Source organism: Crocodylus porosus, unplaced genomic scaffold (genome assembly GCF_001723895.1).
Source record: "Crocodylus porosus isolate Cpor-Errol unplaced genomic scaffold, CroPor_comp1, whole genome shotgun sequence".
NCBI lineage: Eukaryota > Metazoa > Chordata > Crocodylia > Crocodylidae > Crocodylus > Crocodylus porosus.
The window spans coordinates 21306983-21326411 of record NW_017728906.1 but is presented as its reverse complement, the minus strand read 5'-3'; the positions used below and the strand labels follow the sequence as shown (position 1 = coordinate 21326411).

The following is a 19429-nucleotide window of genomic DNA, read 5'->3' as shown; positions in this document are numbered from 1 at the left end:
ACCTTACTGGCTAGTCATGATATTATAATCAAATATCTAATGTAAAAGTTATACTGTTATTTTAGAGCCAACAAAACTGTAATGAACCATTACAGTTTTGGATTGTAAAAGTCTTCATCCTCCACTTTGAAAAGAGCTGGATTAATTGGTATTTGTCAAATATGTCCCAAATAGCATGATGTTTTCATCAGTTTCAGATGTCTTTGAGTACATGAATTGATGGATGACTTCATTTTAGTTCCTGGTCCCCAGATATGTGGCCAGATATTTTAGATAAATATCTAAACTTTTGGATGCTTAGCTGAATTTCGTTTGAATTTGTGGAAACTCCATTCTTTCCACTGAAATGAAGTGTCTTCCTATTGGTTTCCATGGGCTTTGGATCAGTTCATAAGTCTCTGAAGATTAGGTCCACCAATAAGATTTCTAGCCCTTTAAATTCTTTAAAGACATTTGTTTCTTGAAGATACTTTCCTTCAGGCCGTAACTAGAAAATGGAGACGGGCAGGATACCTGATAATTACACTACTCCTCTTCCCCTTTTTTGTACTTTGAAGTAGGCTTCTGATGAATATATATTTGATCAGCTTATTTCATTCATTTTAGTTCAGCCATTTTCATGCCACTCTATTGTTATAGTTTGAACAGAACCACAACGTTATTCAGTTGCGTGTCAGTTTTTGACTGCAAACATGACATACGGCAGTTGTGTTTCCTATGTGGTGATCTCCTGGCAGTTTTCACAGTTCTGAAAGGCAATGCTGCCCATGCAAAAATATTCACTAATTTATTAATGTCAATGAGTACTAATGTCACTAACTGCACAAATAATCACTTACTGTGCCATACAGAAGTATTTTACAGATGTGATGGGCAGGGTCTTTGCTCAGAAAAATGTACTTCAAGAGCTAAAAAATTCAAATTTAAAATGGGTACAGTTAGGACGAGAAGTGGAATTCAGAGTTGGAGATTTATGATTCACCCCGATCATCATAACAGTACTTCTTTCCACTGGCTCAGATCTGATTTCAGCTTTCTTAAGATCATACTGCAGGCAACCCTCACCATTTGTGGGCGATAGGTTCTCGTATCCCCAACAAATGGCGAAATCCACGAATAAGGCACTATGTTCATGAACGGGGTGGGGGGTAAGAGATTCTTTTTTGTTTCTTTGGTTTTGTTTTGTTTTCACTTATTTCTATAGCACCAAAATCCACATGCACAAAAGTCCTTTTGTCATAATCCACTTTGTTTGCTGAATTGCTATAAGCTATAAACATTCCTCTAAAACTAAAACCAGTCTTTGGGTTTCTTCTGGGACATCAGCTTTTATCTTGGGATCCTGCAGTACCAGATGCTTCCACACCAGAAGGTTTTACCATTGTAGTGATACAAGTATTGTTTTCCTAGTGCAGAGCAAATGCATGTCTTCAGCCCCAGGGCTCCCCACTTCCTGAATTTTAAGTGTTCTGCTTCAAACAGTCAAAGTGTGAGAGATTCCTTGAAAACAGTCCTTAATAATGGGAACTGTTAAGGAACCTAAAACAAAAACTCATTGCCAGCCCTCTCTATACATATCCAAACTGCTTAAGGGTCTTGGGAAATGTTGTTTCATGGTAAGAACAAGTGTATTGTTAGTCTACTGAGAGTCTGCCAGATATACGGACCATTTAAAGGAGAGGATGAGACAAGACTAATTCAATGAGAGGGGTCAGAGTAAATGACAGCAGAAAGATTGCTCAGGATTAAGCTGTAGTTGAAGACGAAACTTATAAAATGTATATTTTAAGAAGGACAGGAGAGAGAGAGGATTACAATAACTTTGTTCTTCATTGAGTTTTCCAAGTTAAAATAAATAGTAATATGTCTTTATTGATAGTGTGGTCTTCTCTACAGTCTTACAAAGAAAGAAGAATGTGTTTGCAAACTTTTGCTCTTTAACTGCATATGATCTCAGGACAGCTGAACTAGGAATATTATTAATTAAATACATACTCTAAATTCAAATTGAAGATAAAAACAATTATATCAGTTCTTCTCCAAAAATCAGGATGCAGTCTTTACAAAGTATTTTTTTTCATTCTTACTGTCGGAATCCTAACTTTAACTTTGGTGTGGTCCCAAATCTAGTAGAAGGCAAGATGTATTATTTGTCCTTCCCACAACCGGCCCATTCCTAACCTTTGCTTTCAGAAGCAGCCACCTGAAGCAGAAATTCTGGGAGACAAATAATACATTAAATGTATCATTAAGACCTGGAAACAGACTATGTCAAGAAGAGGGAAATCCATGAAATGGCTTTAAAGTCCAGATGTGCATATGTAGTCTTGTGATTCATCTTAGTTCCCCTTGCTAACCTGACACATGATCCCATGCAAGAAGAACAACAAGGAGATTGAATACTTTAGCAGCTTTGATTCAGCAAAGTGATTTGTACAAGTTGTTTTGTTACCATATCTTAGGATTCTTCTCCAGCATGGACACATTTTATTGAATCCAATGTAAGAATGGGAAGCACCCTACATTTTACAACCAAGTGTTAAAATAGATTGATTGCCACTTCAAGCCTCTCTAGCTGCATGCTGAATAGAATAGTAGTTGATCTGCAGCATTATCCAAAGGCCTCATTTATAATACAATCATGGTTAGTAGTACCATTTCACAAGAGAAAATAATGTGGCATAGGGAGTGTATCCAATGTGTAATTTTTGCATTCTGTCTCCCTCTATTCAACATGACAGAGATCAAGCCCACTGCAACCAGTTACCCCAGATCTCTGGATTTCCACATTGCCAACTCATGGCACTTTTGTTTCATCCTCTGCCTTGTAAAAGCACAATTTTCCAGACCTAGCAGCATAAATAGGGACCCAGACCTAAACAAAAAAACTAGAAAACATAATTGTGTGTTCACATCTGTCATCTGCGACAGAGAGGGTAGAGGGTTTTTATAGCTTGTTGTGGAGCCATGATCTCTATGTGGCCTTCCTGTTTAGCTCTAGGTATACATAGCACATTTCAACAGATTATCTTGCAAGTGCCAATACTTCATTATACCTATGATTTATTATAGCTAGTTTTCTATCTAATAGAAATTATTGAAATTTAGGAGGGAGAGATTATTTTGATCACTGTTACTATCAGGGCAGGAGCTAGTCCATTAGTACCATGTTGACAGATAGGGAAGACAGATGGCCTCAGCTGAAGAAGTCTTCTACCCCTTGCCCTCTCAGGCACTTTTCTTTTCTCCAGAATGACCCTGGGCCACTCCATGTCTGTCTTTGACCCAATCACAATATAAGCAAAATATATTCTTTCTACATCAGTTAAAAGCCATCTTGTTCTTCATCATCACCCAGTCCCTGGTGGCAGAAAAACCAGTTAGTAATACTGCTACAAGTGCAATTAATGTGACTGAATAAACTGCAGCACTGTTTGAGCCAGAGTAAACTAATCTGGATGTCATCACGTACGTGTGTGTTTAGGTGCAGTAATTTACTCTGCTATCAGATAGTACTTGTATCTGACCAGACTATTTAGTGGCACAGTAAATTAGTCTACATCAGCCTAATTGCTGCACATGTGTAAATGGTGATGTTCTACTGCATAACAAATCGGTCTACTACACAGTAAAGCATCACCGCACTCACTGTAACCTAATAGAAGAGTAAGTCTGATCTCCTGGACCTGTGGCCAACCTACTTAATAATGGCAGTTTCACTGGTATACAGAGGCCAAGCATGTTACCTACATTGTATGGGTTATGAGAACAGCAGAGCTCTAAGATGAAAATATTTTAACAATTAAACTCTCAAGTTATTTGTTGATGGCAGACCATATATTAATGAAGTATGAATTCAAAAGACCTTCAGAATGTATTTGTTTTAGATATTTCAGTCCAAAAGCACGTATGCCATCATGAATTAAATATCTCAACTAATTCACCATTTCCTTTGAGATAAATGTTTTAATAAATCGTTGAAGTTTTTCAAATGAACCCCAATTTTTAGAACTTACACCTTCACAAAGTAATTCTTACACTGTGTCCCCTTGAAAGTTTATAGTCAAATATCTGAATTTAGATATTATCAAATCAGTAATTTAAATTATATCTATAAATAGTAAGCCATGCAATGATGGTTTTATATTAGCCCTTTTACATTTATCGGTGTTGCATTTTGTGTTATAAATGAAATTATGTTATGGGCCTGATCAAAGTGCACTTGAGTTAGTGGAAGACTTCATGTTGACTTCTTGTTGAAGATCTATATGACACAGTTTAGTACATTTTTTAAATCAAAACGTATGTAATTAAAAGATTAATAAACATCATTTAAAAATCATATGGAATATATAAAATGGTTTTGGTCTCATACTAGCTTTTAGTAGACAACTGGAGAAATAAAAAGAAAAACATCCATACCATTTCCTCTTGACTGTCTTTCATTTTCAGTTTCCAATAGCAGTTTTATAGTATATTTTACTACAGTATCTATTTTTCATTAATAGCACAGTATATAGTATGTATACGCACTGTAGGGCAGCTAGTTTGGGGAATCTGTTCATTAGGAACTTATAATACAGTGCCCTTAGGATCACTGATTTCAGCAGGAATTGTAAATTCACGGTGCTTCTTAGGACCAGTCTGGAAAAAAAAAATGTAATTTTGCTATTATTTTGTATTGAGTTGCTGCAGTTTTTACTATAAAGCCATATGTTTTACTTTGGTAATATTCTCCCTCCACTCTGATTCATCTTCTCCCACATTTCTTATCAGCTGACTAGAGTTCAGCCGGGAGGAATGAACTGATTCAGTCAAGCTTTTCTACAGCTGAGACTTTATAAGCCCCTTGTGACTCAGCATACCCTTAGTATTCAGTAACACCAGTGGGCAGAGAAATAAATGGCTTGTAATATATCCCAATAGATTCATTCTACTACTTGGTAGAATAGGAGAAGTGCTGAGGAATTCCTTTGCTGTACTCTGCAATATTCAATTCTCCCCCTTTTTAGGATTCTTTAACGCGTAAGTACGGGATAACTTTATATGCATTAATTAATATGGCATAAAATATCTAGTCACTCAGGCATGAAATGACATGCTGAAAGACAGAGTACAACAGAATGCCACTGCTACCATCTTGAGCAAGATGCTAATGCTCACAACTGCAGCTTTGCTATCTCCATTTTAATTCTCACCGTAGAATACCATCCTGTGCTGTAAAAACAACTCTGAACATGATGTGATTAACCTTAGGGTCCCCCATCCCCTCATCTCAAAGCCCACCTCGTACATGGCCTGTGCTTTCTATTCATGTTCAACCATCTGATTTCCATATCATCCAACTCACCCTCACAAGCAGCTATTAGCATAACAGAGCTTTAGCATGACATTGATTGAAGCCAGCGCCTGCTGAATGCAGTATCAAAGCATAATTTGCCAGAAATCAAATCTAATTTACTGTGTACTGTATTTAAATTTCTCAAAACACTGTTTCAAGAAAAGTGTCCCAGGTCTCTAATGTTAATTGTTCTTTTATTAGTCTCATCTAGCTCCCTGGAAAACAAGTAATATTTTAGACCCATTGTCTTTGACTTACAAATGTCAATTAAAGAAGAGTTTTCCCACTAAGTTTACTCCAACCCAGTTAACATTATGTCTGAAGCAATGAAGGCTAATTGTTTGATTGGTACAGCACTTGGTTTATCACAACACAACTGGTCTCTTTCAACAGGTTTCCTAATGTTCTTAGTGTTTTGGTAGTTAGACCTGTATTTTAAGAGAAGCTCCAGCTGGAACCAAAATATTTTGAGTCAAAAGCTGCTAGACCAAGTTAGCAGACCCAACTCAGGCACTGATATTCTGACTTTGAGTAAAACACTATCCCTCAATTAACTACTTTGAGAAAATAATTTCACCATCCCTCATTTAACTAATCTATAATGAACAAATTAACCAATATTTGCAAGCTATTTTATATCTGTTGGACAATAATGAACCACTGAAATCAAAGACAGTCCAGGATGTTCACATATGTCCACACAGCTCCCGTGGTGTATGGGGGAGCATTTCCCAAAAAAACACATACCCCATTCAGTAGGCAGTATGCTCCACAACTAAGATGACCATGTGGGACAAATGTGAAATAGGATACTGTCCCTCATTCCCTGCTTTCAAGTCAGCTGTACTGCTGCAGGGAGAGACGTGGGCAGGGTAGAGTGGTGCAGCACTGGTATTACTATTCAGGCAGCTAAGGGGGTCAATGGCCTGTTAATGACCAATTGTTCTTTACTTCACACATGTTAACAATCATCTCCCCTTTTTTATGGTCATTCCATTAATCAAGTTAGCCTATTGTGTTTTATACAGCTTTCTATTTTACAGCTTGTGCTGCTCCACCTCCCCACCTGTGTGTTTTAATATTCACCAACCAAGTGGGACTGGCTACCGAAATCCAGGACTATCCCAACCAAATTGGGGCACATGGTCACACTATCCAAAACCCAGAAACTCAGCTGTAGAGTTGGCTTCGAGCAGCTCTGAACATGTGCTGGAAAGCATGCATGAAATAACAAGTCTGAGAACAGCTCTGACTGTGTCTGGAGCCATACTAAACCAGCCATGCCACCTAATTTCCTAATGTACCTAACTTGTACATACTGGCCATGTCCACACAAGCGAGCACATGCCTGTTGCACTATCTTAAAGCAGTTAGAGATTTGCAGGAGGCACACCACAAATGATTAAATGTTCCCCGTGCAGCAAAATATGCAGCTCAGACTCTTAGTTTGATACCAGGAAATCCCAGTATCAAAAGAAAATATGCCAGAAAAAAGCATCCAGGGCACATTCTTGGAGTATGCTCTGGAGCGACTAGAGGCTGGGTTCTCCAAAGAGAGATGTTATAGCAGCCTGCCAGAGCATCTCTATGTCTGCTGCATGCTCCTGCTGCTCTGGTGCACTGCCTCAGCATGCTGGAGGATATAGAAGTGGGAAAGAGCTGGCAGCAGTGGCTGAAATCCAAGCTCTATCCCCAGTAAGCAGGGACTGTGTGACTGGGGGGACTCAGGGGGTGGAGAGACTGTTGGAAGGTAGAGGGAATGTGTGTGAGTATGGGGACTGTGTGGGGGTGGGGAAGAGTGTGGGAGGGGTGGGTCTCCCACCCCCCACATGCAGCACAGTGCCCTCCCCTTCCCCTCTGCAGTGGCAGCAGCAAGCAGCAGGTCCTCAGGGCACTCATGTCCTGCTGCAGGGGGGACCATTGTTTGAGATGTCCTGCTGCAGTTTGAAACCATTGTTTCTTGTTCTGTCATCTGCCACCTCTGCATGTTGCAAGGTGCCACCTGAGACCCAGAAACTACACATGGTGCATGGAGCTGGCTCAGCCCACTGGTGTGAGCCTTTGCACAGATTGGACTGGGTCCTGCCCAGGTGGCAGCAGGAGCTGGCTCAGTCCTGCTTGATGGCACACACCAGAGAACCAGGCCACCTCCCAGGTCTCAGGTGGTGCTGTATACCTCCAGGGAGCTCCACCTGCAATGGGCCCCAAAGGCCTGCTGCTGGCTGCTGCCACTGCAGGGAAAAGGGGGGGCATGCACCATGGTGGGGGGGCTGGCAGAGGACCCATATTTGTCTACATTCCCCCCCACACAGTCCCCTCCACTCCAACAGTACCTCCCCCACACACAATTCCCCCACAACCCCACCACAATCCAGCTACAAACCCCACATCCCCATTCACAAACTCCACACCCACAAACACCCCAGACTTTAGTGGTGGACAGGTTGTACTCAACCTGGAGAGATATGAGCAGTGGGGTACCCCAGGGCTTGGTCGTCAGGCCCACACTGTTTAACATCTTCATCAGTGACTTGGACGAGGGGGGGAAGCACGCTAATATGTGGGGTGAGGTGGACACACTTGAAGGGAGAGAGTGGCTGCAACTAGATTTAGACAGACTACAAAAGTGGGCAGATGAGAATAGGATGTGGTTCAATGTAGATAAATGCTGGGTGCTGCACCTTGGGAGAAGGAATCCACAGCATACATACAGGCTGGGGAGTTCGCCTCTTGAAAGCACAGAGGCAGATCTTGGAGTCATTGTTGACTCCAAGATGAACATGAGCCGCCAATGCCAGATCACAGCCAGCAAGGCCAGCCATACCTTGCCATGCATCCAAAGATGCATCTCAAGCCAATCCAGAGAGGTGATATTCCCCCTCTATGCGACTTTAGTCAGGCCACAATTGGAGTACTGCATCTGTACTGGGCGCCACACTTTAAAAAGGGTGTGGCCAGCCTGGAGAGGGTTCAGGGGAGGGCCTCCCACTTGGTGAGAGGGCAGAAGAACAGGCCCTACAAGGAGAGACTGTGGGACCTGAACCTGTTCAGCCTCAGCAAGAGGAGGCTGAGGGGGGACCTGGTGGCTGCCTACAAACTCCTCAGGGGAGATCATCAGCAAAAGGTAGAGCTCCTTCCTCCCCAGCACCACATGGGGTGATGAGGAACAATGGTAATAAGCTGATGGAGAATAGGTTTACGTTAGAGATCAGAAGGCAGTATTTTACAGTTAGGGTGGCCAGTATCTGGAACCAACTTCCCAGGGAAGTGGTCCTCACCCCAACCTTGGGCAAATTCAAGAGGAGGTTAGATGATTCCCTGTCTGGGGGCTTGTGCACCCAACATTCATTCCTGCCTGTGGCAGGGGGTCAGGCTAGATGATCTGTTCAGGTCCCTCCTGACCCTAGCTACTATGAAACTATTAACTCCGCCATACCCTATACCCCACAGAAACCCCACACTTGCAACCCCTCACAATCAACCTACAAACCCTACAGACCCCACCATATCCCTCCAACAACCTTTTACCCGCTCATTAGCAAGGTCTTGAAAACCTCCAAGGATGACACTTCCACAACCTCTCTGGGTAACCTGTTCCAGTGCTTTCCTACCCTCCTAGTGAGAAAATTCTTCTTAATAACTAACCTAAACTTCACTTGCTGCAGTTTGAGACCATTGTTTCTTGTTCTGTCATCTGTCACCTCTGAAAACAGTCTAGCTTCATCTACTTTTGAACCCATCTTCAGTAGTTAAAGGCTGCTATTAAGTCCCCTCTCAGTCTCTTTTTCTCTAAATAAGGCCAGTTCCCTCAGTCTTTCCTCATAAGTCACATCCCCCAGCCCCCTCACCATTTTTGTTCCCCTCCACTGGACATTCTCCAATGTGTCCACATACTTTCTGTAGTAGGGGCCCAAAACTGAATACAATAGTCCAGATGCAGCCTCATCAGTGCAGAATAGAAGGGAATAATCACTTCCCTTGACCTCCTGGCAACACACGTACCAATGTAACCCAATACGTTGTTAGCTTTCTTGGCAACAAGGGCACACTAATGGCTCATACTCAGCTTATTGTCCACTGTAACCCCTGGGTCCTTTTTTGCAGAGCTGCTGCCCAGGCAGTCAGTGCCCAACCTGTACCAGTGCATGTGATTGTTCTGTCCTAAGTACAGGACTTAGAAACTGATTCCTTAAGTATCTGTTCCATGATTTTTCCAGGGACTCAGGTGAGGTGGACTGGTCTGTAGTTCCCTGGATCCTCCTTTTTCCCTTTCTTAAATATGGACACTATGTTTGCCCTTTTCCAATCATCCAAGACCTCTCCTGTTTGCCATGGGTTTTCAAAGATGATGGCCAATGATTCTGCATTCACACCAGCTAACTCCCTCAGTACCGTTGAGTGCATTCTACCTGGTCCCATGGACTTGTATATGTCCAGCTTTTCTAAGTAGTCCCTAACCTGTTCTTTCACCACTGAGGGCTGCTCACCTCCTCCCCAAACTGTGCTGCCTGATACAGTAGTCTGGGAGCTGACCTTATTTCTGAAGACTGAGGCAAAAAATGTATTGAGCACTTCAGCCTTTTCTGCATCCTCTGTCACAAGGTTGTCTCCCCCATTCACTAAGGAACCCACATTTTCCCTGATCCTCCTTTTGCTACCAACATACTTGTAGAACCCCTTCTTGTTACCCTTCACATCCTTTGCTAGTTGCAACTCCAGCTGCACTTTAGCCTTCCTGACTTCATCCCTGCATTCCTGAGCAATGCTGTTACCTTCTTCCCTAGTTGTTTGTCCAAGTTCCCACTTCTTGTATGTTTCCTTTCTGTGATTTAGCTTACTGAATAGTTCCCTGCTAAGCCAAGCTGGTCTTCTGCCATGTTTGCTAGTCTTCCTGCACATCAGGGTGGTTTGTTTCTGCACTTTCAGTAAAGTTTCCTAAAAATACAACCAGCTCTCCTGGACCTCCTCTCCCTTTCAGTCTGGCTTCCCAAGGGATCCTGTCCATGAGTTCCCTGAGTGAGTCAAAGTCTGTTTTTCTGAAGTCCAGGGTCCTTACGCTGCTGTTCTCCATCCTTCCTTTCCTCAGGATCCTGAACTCAATCATCTTGTGGTCACTGCTGCTCAAGTTTCCTTCCACTACTACATTCCCCAGCAATTCTTCCCTGTTTGTGAGCAGAAAGTCAAGAAGAGCATAGCCCCGAGTTGCCATTCCAGCACTTGTACCAAGCATTTGTCCCATTACTCTCCAGAAACTTTCTGGATTGCCTGCGTATTGCTGTATGGCCTTCCTAGCAGATTTCTAGGTGTTTGAAGTCCCCCATGAGAACCGGGGCCTGTGATCGGGAAATGTCCACTGCTTGTTTGAAAAAAGCTTCATTCACCACTTCCTCCTGGTCTGGTGGTCTACAGCAGAGCCCCACCACAGCATCACCCTTGTTGCTTTCCCCTCTAGCCCTAACTCAGAGACTCTCAATAGGCCTATCTCCAACTTTTCACTGGAGCTCTGAGCAATCATATGGCTCTTTTACATAAAGTGCAACTTCTTTCATTAAGGAAGTATTAAACTAAATGAGCAGTAGCTGTAGTTACTGCACATTTAGTTATTACTTCATTAAGGAAGTACTAAACTAAATGCGCAGTAACTACTGAACATTAATGAAAGTGTAGATGTGCCCAGAAACTCAGAATCAGTCAATATTTCTTCTGTAAGTGCTAAACTTTATTGTCAATAGTCAATGATAATTAGTCAGCCTGACTATGATAGATATATCCATTACTATAGTAGTCACAGTCTATTCCATGAACACCTACATTTTAAACTGAGGTTCCCTATGTACAGAGCTACAGTGTCTATATAGCAGTGTGCTGGCACAAAGAAGGTTCTCATTCACTATAAATGAATTTCAATGGATCTTATAGAGAAGATCTCCAATATAAAGACTTTCTAAAACTTGGGAGTAACTCTGGATATTTTTATGGCCTCTAGAATTAAAGTATATTTTCTTGCACTTCATGTGCCCCCAAATAAGGCACATACCTTGTTTCCAGTTGGCAGAATGAAAAAAAAAGATTTTCCTACAGTCATGGCTGAATCCTGACTTCAGAGAATTGTGAACCACATGGTTGAATCTGTTTTGCTCCTGCTTAAGCAAAAGCTACAACTTAACCCTCTTACAGCCACTGTCAGATTAGTAGCAGCTTTTGGCTTCTCAGCCAAAAGTTATTGCCAATTCAGCAGTGATTGTGAAAGGATTAAAACTAATCCTTACAGAAGTTGCATTTTTTTTCCCCCAACCAGGCCCCTGAAAGTGCTCCACAGCCTCAACATAACACACATGTGCGGCTGCCGAATGCTTTTAAAATGCCAGTTGCACAAAAAATTAACTCTCTTCAAATCAAGTATTAGATATAGGTGTTCTAAAGCAAGGTGTTCCTTAGGGAACTTGTGTTCCCTCCAGGTTTAATGTTTTGAGTGGGGCTGGGGGTATCAGCAAGGGAGGGAGGGGGAATAGAGTAGCAGGGAGCTGCTGGCTGGGCTTTGCCATGCTAGAGGTGGAGGTGGGGGAGAGGTGGAATGGAGCTGCTCCCTCCAGCTACTGTGGCTGAGGCATTGTTGGGAGATGGGCCAGGCCTACAAGCTGAGAGGGCTTCATTCCCCCCTAACCCCCCGTTTGCCCCAGCTCTGGTTGCACCTCTTGAAAGCGACAGCAGATACTGCCTGTTGGTTTGCCCAACCTGATCTAGCGGAGGGCATGGAATGAAGTCCTGTCTCCTTGCAGGCCTGGCCTGGCTTTCCCAATATCCCAGCCAGGATAGCTGGGGCGGGCGAGCAGGGGCTAGGAGTCAAGAGGGCTCTGTTCCACCCCACCTTTCCCCCTCTAGCTCTAGCCAGGGAAAGCCCAGCCAACAGCTCTGTGCTGATCCCTTCCCCTCCCTCCCCTGCTGACAGCCCCAGATTTTGGGGGATGAGGAGAGGGCAGTTTAGAGGCTGCTAGAGCATGACTGCCTGCTGGTCAGGGCTCATGCAAGCAGGCTTGATCCCACCCCCCCAACTCAACAGACAAATAAATGTCTGTTGGATCACGGGGGGTTGGGGTAGGGAAGGAAGGGGGCATGTATAAAGCGCCATGAGTTAGAGTGCAGCCCCTAAACATCTGTATGTACCCTAAGTGTGACAATGAAGACTGCATTCCCCTCTTCTACTCCTGGGGCTGGGAGAGAAGGACAGCCCATAACAGCCATTTCAGCTCCTTATACACCCATTTCAGTATCTGCACGCTTCAGTTCCAGTAACTAAATCAGCTTCCCCAGTTGAGATGCACCTAAATTTTGGAGGGATGATTTTTGGGAAAGGGCACAAATAAATAAAGTAACACAGCAAAAGTGAGTGTTGGGGATGGGATTGTCTACCAATACAAAAATGTTGGCATCAGCAGTAGGGTTGGGGTTTTGTTTTATCCATGGTGGTTCAAGAACTGTGAGATACAAGGGATTTTTTGGTGATCTTTTATTGGACCAACTGTATTGTTGAGAAAAATGCTAGGTAGCCTTCTGGACAAAACAGACTTTCATATCAAACCATTTCCAAATATTGTTTTTTCATCCAGAAATGCTAGACACTTATTTAAAAAATAAATAGAAGCAAATATTCTGATCTAACCACATGGCTCCAAGAGCTGTCTCCTATTATTAATTTATTGTAAATAGTAGCAGTCATCTTAAGAAGGGCGCTTGTGCTTAAAAGTTTGCCAGCATGTCTCCTAGCTAAACAGTTGGTCCAGAGAAAGATAGTGTCAAATAAACCTTGATTCTTTGTTGGACATCAACATTTCTCCCTTTTGCCGTTTTCCGAACCTGTTTCCCCATTCTCATATCTTACATTGTTTCTGAGGATGTTCTTTTGCACAGCAACCTCTTCTTGCACCCCTACTTCTTTCTCAAGGACTCTGAGGGATGCATTGGACTACTTCTCCTGTCACGTCTGGGCCTTTCCTCCAACCCTATTCTCATTCACTTTTAACAGTGTAGTCAGATGAACTGAAAAATATGTCAGGAATGAGCCACTTTCATACTCTAAGGCACACCACTGCAAAGGCCCAGTGCTGAGCTGTGTACAGCATGGATGGTATGTAAGTGTCAGTCCAAACAAGCCTCAAGGAAATGGTTAGAACATAACCAACGCCCATGATACTGGCTTCTGACTTTATTTTCATCTCAGCTTAAATGAATGTGTGATTATAGTGCTTTTCTTCTTACAGCTAAAAGAGATCATGACCTAGTGTTGCTGCTTTCTTTTCTTTTCTTGTTTACTAAATTTGTATCTACTAGTAAATAAATAAAGGTTTATACCCTATGGCATAAAAATATGTTTGCATAATGCTCTTTTTGCCCTTTGATATTATTCATCTACTCTCTGAGGAATCTCTCTTAATTTTACACGGTGTTCATTCTTATATTTTAGCTCCTCCACAGTTTGTGGTGAGGCCACGAGATCAGATTGTAGCCCAGGGTCGAACAGTGACTTTTCCTTGTGAAACTAAGGGAAATCCCCAGCCTGCTGTTTTTTGGCAAAAGGAAGGCAGTCAGGTAAGTCTAAAAATTTCACCTGAAACTTGATCACATTTTTATATGATATTGTTCAGTTTTTAAATGTTCTCTTTTACTTTAATTTCTTTCCCAAGTTCTATGCATCTTACTCAGACACCCCATTTGTCCCCAGGATACCCTAATGTAACAACAAAGACAGTAGTGGTGGTGTTGAACATTTATGTTGAGAAGTGTAGGTCAACTGGGTTGTGGCTCCACTGAACTAAGTGCTCTGCAGTCATACAGAAAATGGCAGTACCTGTCTGAAAGTCTGTTCTTTCTGAAATACAGGATAACAGGTGGATGAGATAAATATGGAACATGTTATGAGAGCTAGGGCAGCAAAAATAATAGGATGTGCATGTTTCCTAGCAAATCAGAAGTGTTAATTACAATCCACTGACTGATTTGCCCTGGTACATACCAATGGTGCATGCAAATGCACCTTTTGAATACGCAGCTTGTTTGCTCTGGCAAAAGTGCCACAAACAATTTCTGCAGTTATTTTTTTTAATCTTTTCCTCTGGATGTGCTATTTTAAAGACAGAGTTTCTGATTCCACCATAATTATTGCTGTGGGTGTGTATTGGCTTCATTAGTTTTACACCCAAACATGATGCCATTATGCATAAGCCTTTATTTAAATTTCCATCGTAAATGTTCTGCCAATACTAGATGATTTCAGAAGTCAGGTGCTGTCACCATCTGGATGGATTTCCTTTTGGTGTGTAAATGTTTGAATGTGATAAACCATGGGCTAGAGCCTCTGTTGTACTTGAGCTCTGCTCAGCGCAGGAGAAGAGGTATTATCTGCAAGGCAGTTAATTAGTTGATTACTGCCAATTCTCTTGCAGCATAGAATTGTAACACTAAATTTCTATGATGCTTATTTTTGATCATTTTCCAGCTCTTTTGTGACACCTGATCCAAACAAATAGGTGAGGCCCCAATTAAGAATCTGGGCACATATAGTAATGTAATTTTTTCTCCTGGAGTCAGCTGAGGTATATTTTCATATGTTATTCTTCTGCCAGGTGGTTAATGGCAGCAGGGGCCAGGTTCAATATGTCTAGGCCAATAACAGTAAAACTGGCTTGAGATCCTTGTCAGAATTCTGGGAAAAATAATAAAAAACCGTCCTCCTCTGGTTGTCCTCAACAGGCACAACCTTCCCTCCTCTCTAAATCCATATGCAGAACAAGGAGATCTCTTTTAAGAGAAACAGGGATATTGAACCTGAGGAAGCTTAATGATACTATAACATTCAAATGAAGATGAAGATACTCTCTAAAGCTTTAACAATCCATACAAATTATTTCCCTCTGTAAATGCCCAAAAGACAAGAGTTTTCTGGCCACATCACTGCAACCAGCACAAATCTCACTCAGTAAAGGTCAGGGAATAGTAACAGCCCAAGTACCTTAGGGAAGTACACTCTGCCTGTCTGGCTTTAGCTCTGTTGAAGTTACATGCTTAGTATCACCTCGAGCTGCTAAGCATTCAACTCCGCTTTCTGAGTCAGCTCAGTTTAGGTGCCTGGTAAGAGAAAGCCTCACTGAAATTGCCCCAACTCTGTTTCTGTCCTGGTGGTTTCTGTCAAGCAGTCTGTTCTTCACTGATTTATTATGAGAACTTGAGTTAAAAATTGAATTCCTCTGCAAAACTGACATGAGCTACGCCCTGTAAAGGTCAGCTTCTCACAGAGGTTAATAAATATGTTACAAAATAGACTGGCATCAGTCTGAGAGGAAATGTGCCCCAAAACACCATTACTGCTGTATTATTTAATCCTGCAGGCCAGTCCACATTAATGGATCTGCCTAGATTCCTACCACAGGGTGCCACTTCAAAGTTAGCATGTGTAGGCACTTGGGTCCAATTGCAGGATCAAAACCAGTCTCAATACCCTGAGCTTAACAGGGTTTTAAATGTAAAATGATCAGTTGTTATTATTGTAACCATTAAGTTGTTTAACTTTAGTTTCCATTCAAATTTGTTTCAGCCTATTATACAGAGTGATAAGAATTTCAGTTCTAACCTCCAAATGCATATTCCACTTACTTGAAAAGTGCAGCATTGTGCCTTACTAAGGAGAAACATTGTTCCAGTAGGAAAATACAATAGCATTTTGAAATTAAAGTAGGAAGTACTGATGTGCTACAAAAACATTTCAAAAACCCTCCTTGTAGAGGGTTTTAATAACATGGTAATGTTTATGTAAAGTGGGCTTATAGTGTCACACTTGAATCTAATAAAGTGGACATCCATCATGTTGTAATAAAGAGAAGAGCTTCTAATTAAAGTAGGACATCATTTGCAGGATTAAAGTCATTTAGCGTAATTGAAAAGTGCTAATACTCTATTTTATCCTTTTCCACTGGTATCACTTCAAGGGTAAAAACATTTTAAGGTGAAAATGTATCTTGTGTCTTTAATTGAATGTTATTACCTTCTGATTGTACCATGCTGAAGCTGTTTAATTACAAACCTGGAAAATTAATTACAATATTGAGAACCAGTTCCCAGAGGGCTTGAACATTGTTTTTTGGCAAATAAATGCAACATAAAAATTGATACCTACATTGTTTATAATCAAACCTTGAAAGATAGCTCAATGTGATTCATTATACCCACATGTTATTCTTAATTGAGCAGCAATGAAGCAACACAGGTTAACTGGGTTAATGTTACTATCCTAATGTAAAACTTTCAAAGCTTTGTAATAGACATTACCCCATTAAATGTCAGTCTCAACTTTAAGTATTTATCATAAAAATCAAAGTGAACTTTACATTCATATATTCCTCTGGCTTTACATTCTGGCATGGGAGTATAGACTTGAGGTGCCCTTTTTCCATCTTTGTCAAGAAGCCATCTTCTTCCTTGGGGTGCCATTATCAGTATGCTCTGTGGTGCTATGTATGACTAATCAAGTTAACCACTTAAAAATTAAAGGGCATTCTTCATTCTGGACCTGTTCTGTTTTTGAATACTCTCTTTCAAAAAAAAAACTGGGAAGGGAGGGAGGAATGGGAGGCGGGGGATGGTTTATTACTTGTTTGCCTTTCCAAGCACTCCTCCCCACTTCCCTCCCTCCTTTGCCTGTCTTTTATATTCAGATATCTCTCTCTCTCTCTCTCTCTCTCTCTCTCTCTGTTTAATACATTGCTCTGTGTATGTCCTTTCACAGCATCTGATGAAGTGAGCTTGGACTCATGAAAGCTCATGTTGATTGATTTAGTCTGCAAGGTGCAAATCTACCTTACCTTCTGCCTGAAAGCAGACTATCATGGCTAACTATCTCTTTCTATGTACAGAGAGTTGGAAGGAAGGGAGTTATTCTCTGGGGTTATTCTTGTGCCGGCTTGTGCATCAGCAGCTAGTACTTTGTATTTGGTAACCTTTCTTCTCTAAGCTTGACAGCAGTGAGCTTGACTCCAGTGAGATGTACCAGCTCAAGGCAGGCAAAGTCTTTAAACTCTCCAGGCCAAATTTATACCTGGTGTTACTCTATTACACTCGAAAGATGTAATTTCAGTGAAGTCAATAGAGTTATACTAGAGATGACTGTGGCCCAGCATGCCACCATTATGCCTGAATAAGCAAACTGTCTGATAATTGAATCCACTTAAAGTTAAAAGACCTTTAAAATCATGTGTGCAGCAGTCAATTTATGACAATTTATCATCCACTGGTCTGATCCTGAGGCATGAGATGATGAAGTTGCAGAATTGACTGGGGCCCAACATCCCTCAGGATTAGACATCCCATGCTTAAAAAAAGGTGAGAGGAGGAGAGTCACATAAGAGGAGAATGAATGATTAGCAATGAAAGGATTATAAGGATTAGGGACCTTAACCTGCAGTGACTTCTGCCTTGTGTCACCAAGTTCACATCTGCAAGTAGAGGAATGAGTAAAGCTCTGTAATATCGAGATTTTCTGTTTTTGTGCCATTAGGTGAGTTTTTTCACTTGCTTTTCAGTCATGCTGCCTCTCCTTGTACAAGGCATGTACAGCTACCAAAGACTCAGGACAATGCAGAATCTTAGCTGGTATTCTCACTAATTTCTCACTAATCACTGGTTGGAAGATTTCTGAGAAAAAGGGTCAGGGGTGGGGTTTGTTGAAAAATACCAATTAGTTGAAATAGCTTTTTGTGGGAACATGCTGACTTGGAGGACATTTTTTTTTCTTTGGAAGGGCTTCTCAAGGATAAGATGGAGTTTTAAGGAGAGAGGGAGACTACAGACTGGTCAGTGGTTAGAGCACTTATCTGGGTTGTGGCAAATTCAAGTTAAAGTCTCTGGCCTGAACCAGGCAGATTAAGGACTTCAACCCGTGCTTCCCACTCCCCATATCCTAACTACTGGTCAACTGGCTACCCTGTGATTTCTCTGTGGGTCTTTTGGAGGGAAGAGGAAACAAATACCGTTGTCAGGTTTCAGGTTCATTCCAGTGCAGGAAGGAAAAGTTGCACAGGCTAGGCAAACCTGTTTTCCCCTATTGAGTCAAGGTATAATTAATTACCAAGACTTAGATCAACACTGAATGCCTTTGAATGTCCTATCCATGAGTTTAAGTTTTCTGCTTTGCATCAACGGGCAAACTTCAATATGTCAACAGAACTTTTCCAAATTTCTAGTCATAGAAAGAAAAACAAAACAATTTTATAATTAGTTATAATCCATAGTTTATATTACAGTTGCTCAAGTGTTTGGGGGATGGTTATTAGTGTTAATTATACTAATAGTTTTATAATGGGCTACTTTAGTTAATACTATAGTTAAACTGATTTGCCATATTTTTAAAGATTTAACTAGCTGAGGCATATTTCTTTCTTATCATTCCTTTTAAAGCTTCTCTCTCCTGTTTCTCATCTCCATCACCCATGACAGCTCCACTAACTTCAATTTCCCGTATGAACATTTTTTATTCCTCCTAGTCCTCCTTTCCTCACATCAAGGTTCTTGCCAGATGTTGTCACTTTTCTCTTTAAAATTTTCCCTCAGTTACTAAAACCCTAGTTCATGGCTTGATCGTAGTTTACTTCGACTACTGCTCCATTCTCATTTCCATAATTATTATCTCTCTTTGCTCTGATCCATTCCAAAGGCAGAAGCTAAATTAATCACTTTTCTCTATATTAAATATGCTACCTGATCCTTCTTGAAACTATTGGCTCTCAGTCAACTTCCACATCAGATTTATACTCTTTGTCCTCACCTTCAAGGCTTTGTTCAGCTCTGCCCCTTTCCTGAAGCTCAGTTTTAATTTCCTTCTACCCCCTCCTTTAACCTCTCATACTCTGCCAACTTCTCTTTCTTTATGGTCTATTTGTATCCTCCTCCCAGTTGTGCTTCTCTTGTTCCTGCTTTCCCCTTTGCCTGGAAAAGTATTCATTGCCAAGCAGTCTCTCTGTGGCCCTTCAAATATCTCTTCATAATTCACTTCTTTCAGGTATTTTTCTAATCTGTACTCCAGTGTTATCTCCTGGTCTGGTG

At 41.5% G+C, this 19429-nt stretch overlaps 1 protein-coding gene across 2 annotated transcripts in view; it reads left to right on the top strand.

Annotated features, from left to right (window-relative positions):
* The window catches only part of ROBO2 (roundabout guidance receptor 2), a 581029-nt gene that overhangs the window by 425906 nt on the left and 135694 nt on the right, over positions 1–19429 (top strand). For both annotated transcript variants that reach the window (XM_019528743.1, XM_019528742.1), the window contains exon 7: positions 13803–13927. In XM_019528743.1, the coding sequence (XP_019384288.1) occupies positions 13803–13927 (125 nt within the window). The remainder of the gene's footprint in view (positions 1–13802; positions 13928–19429) is intronic.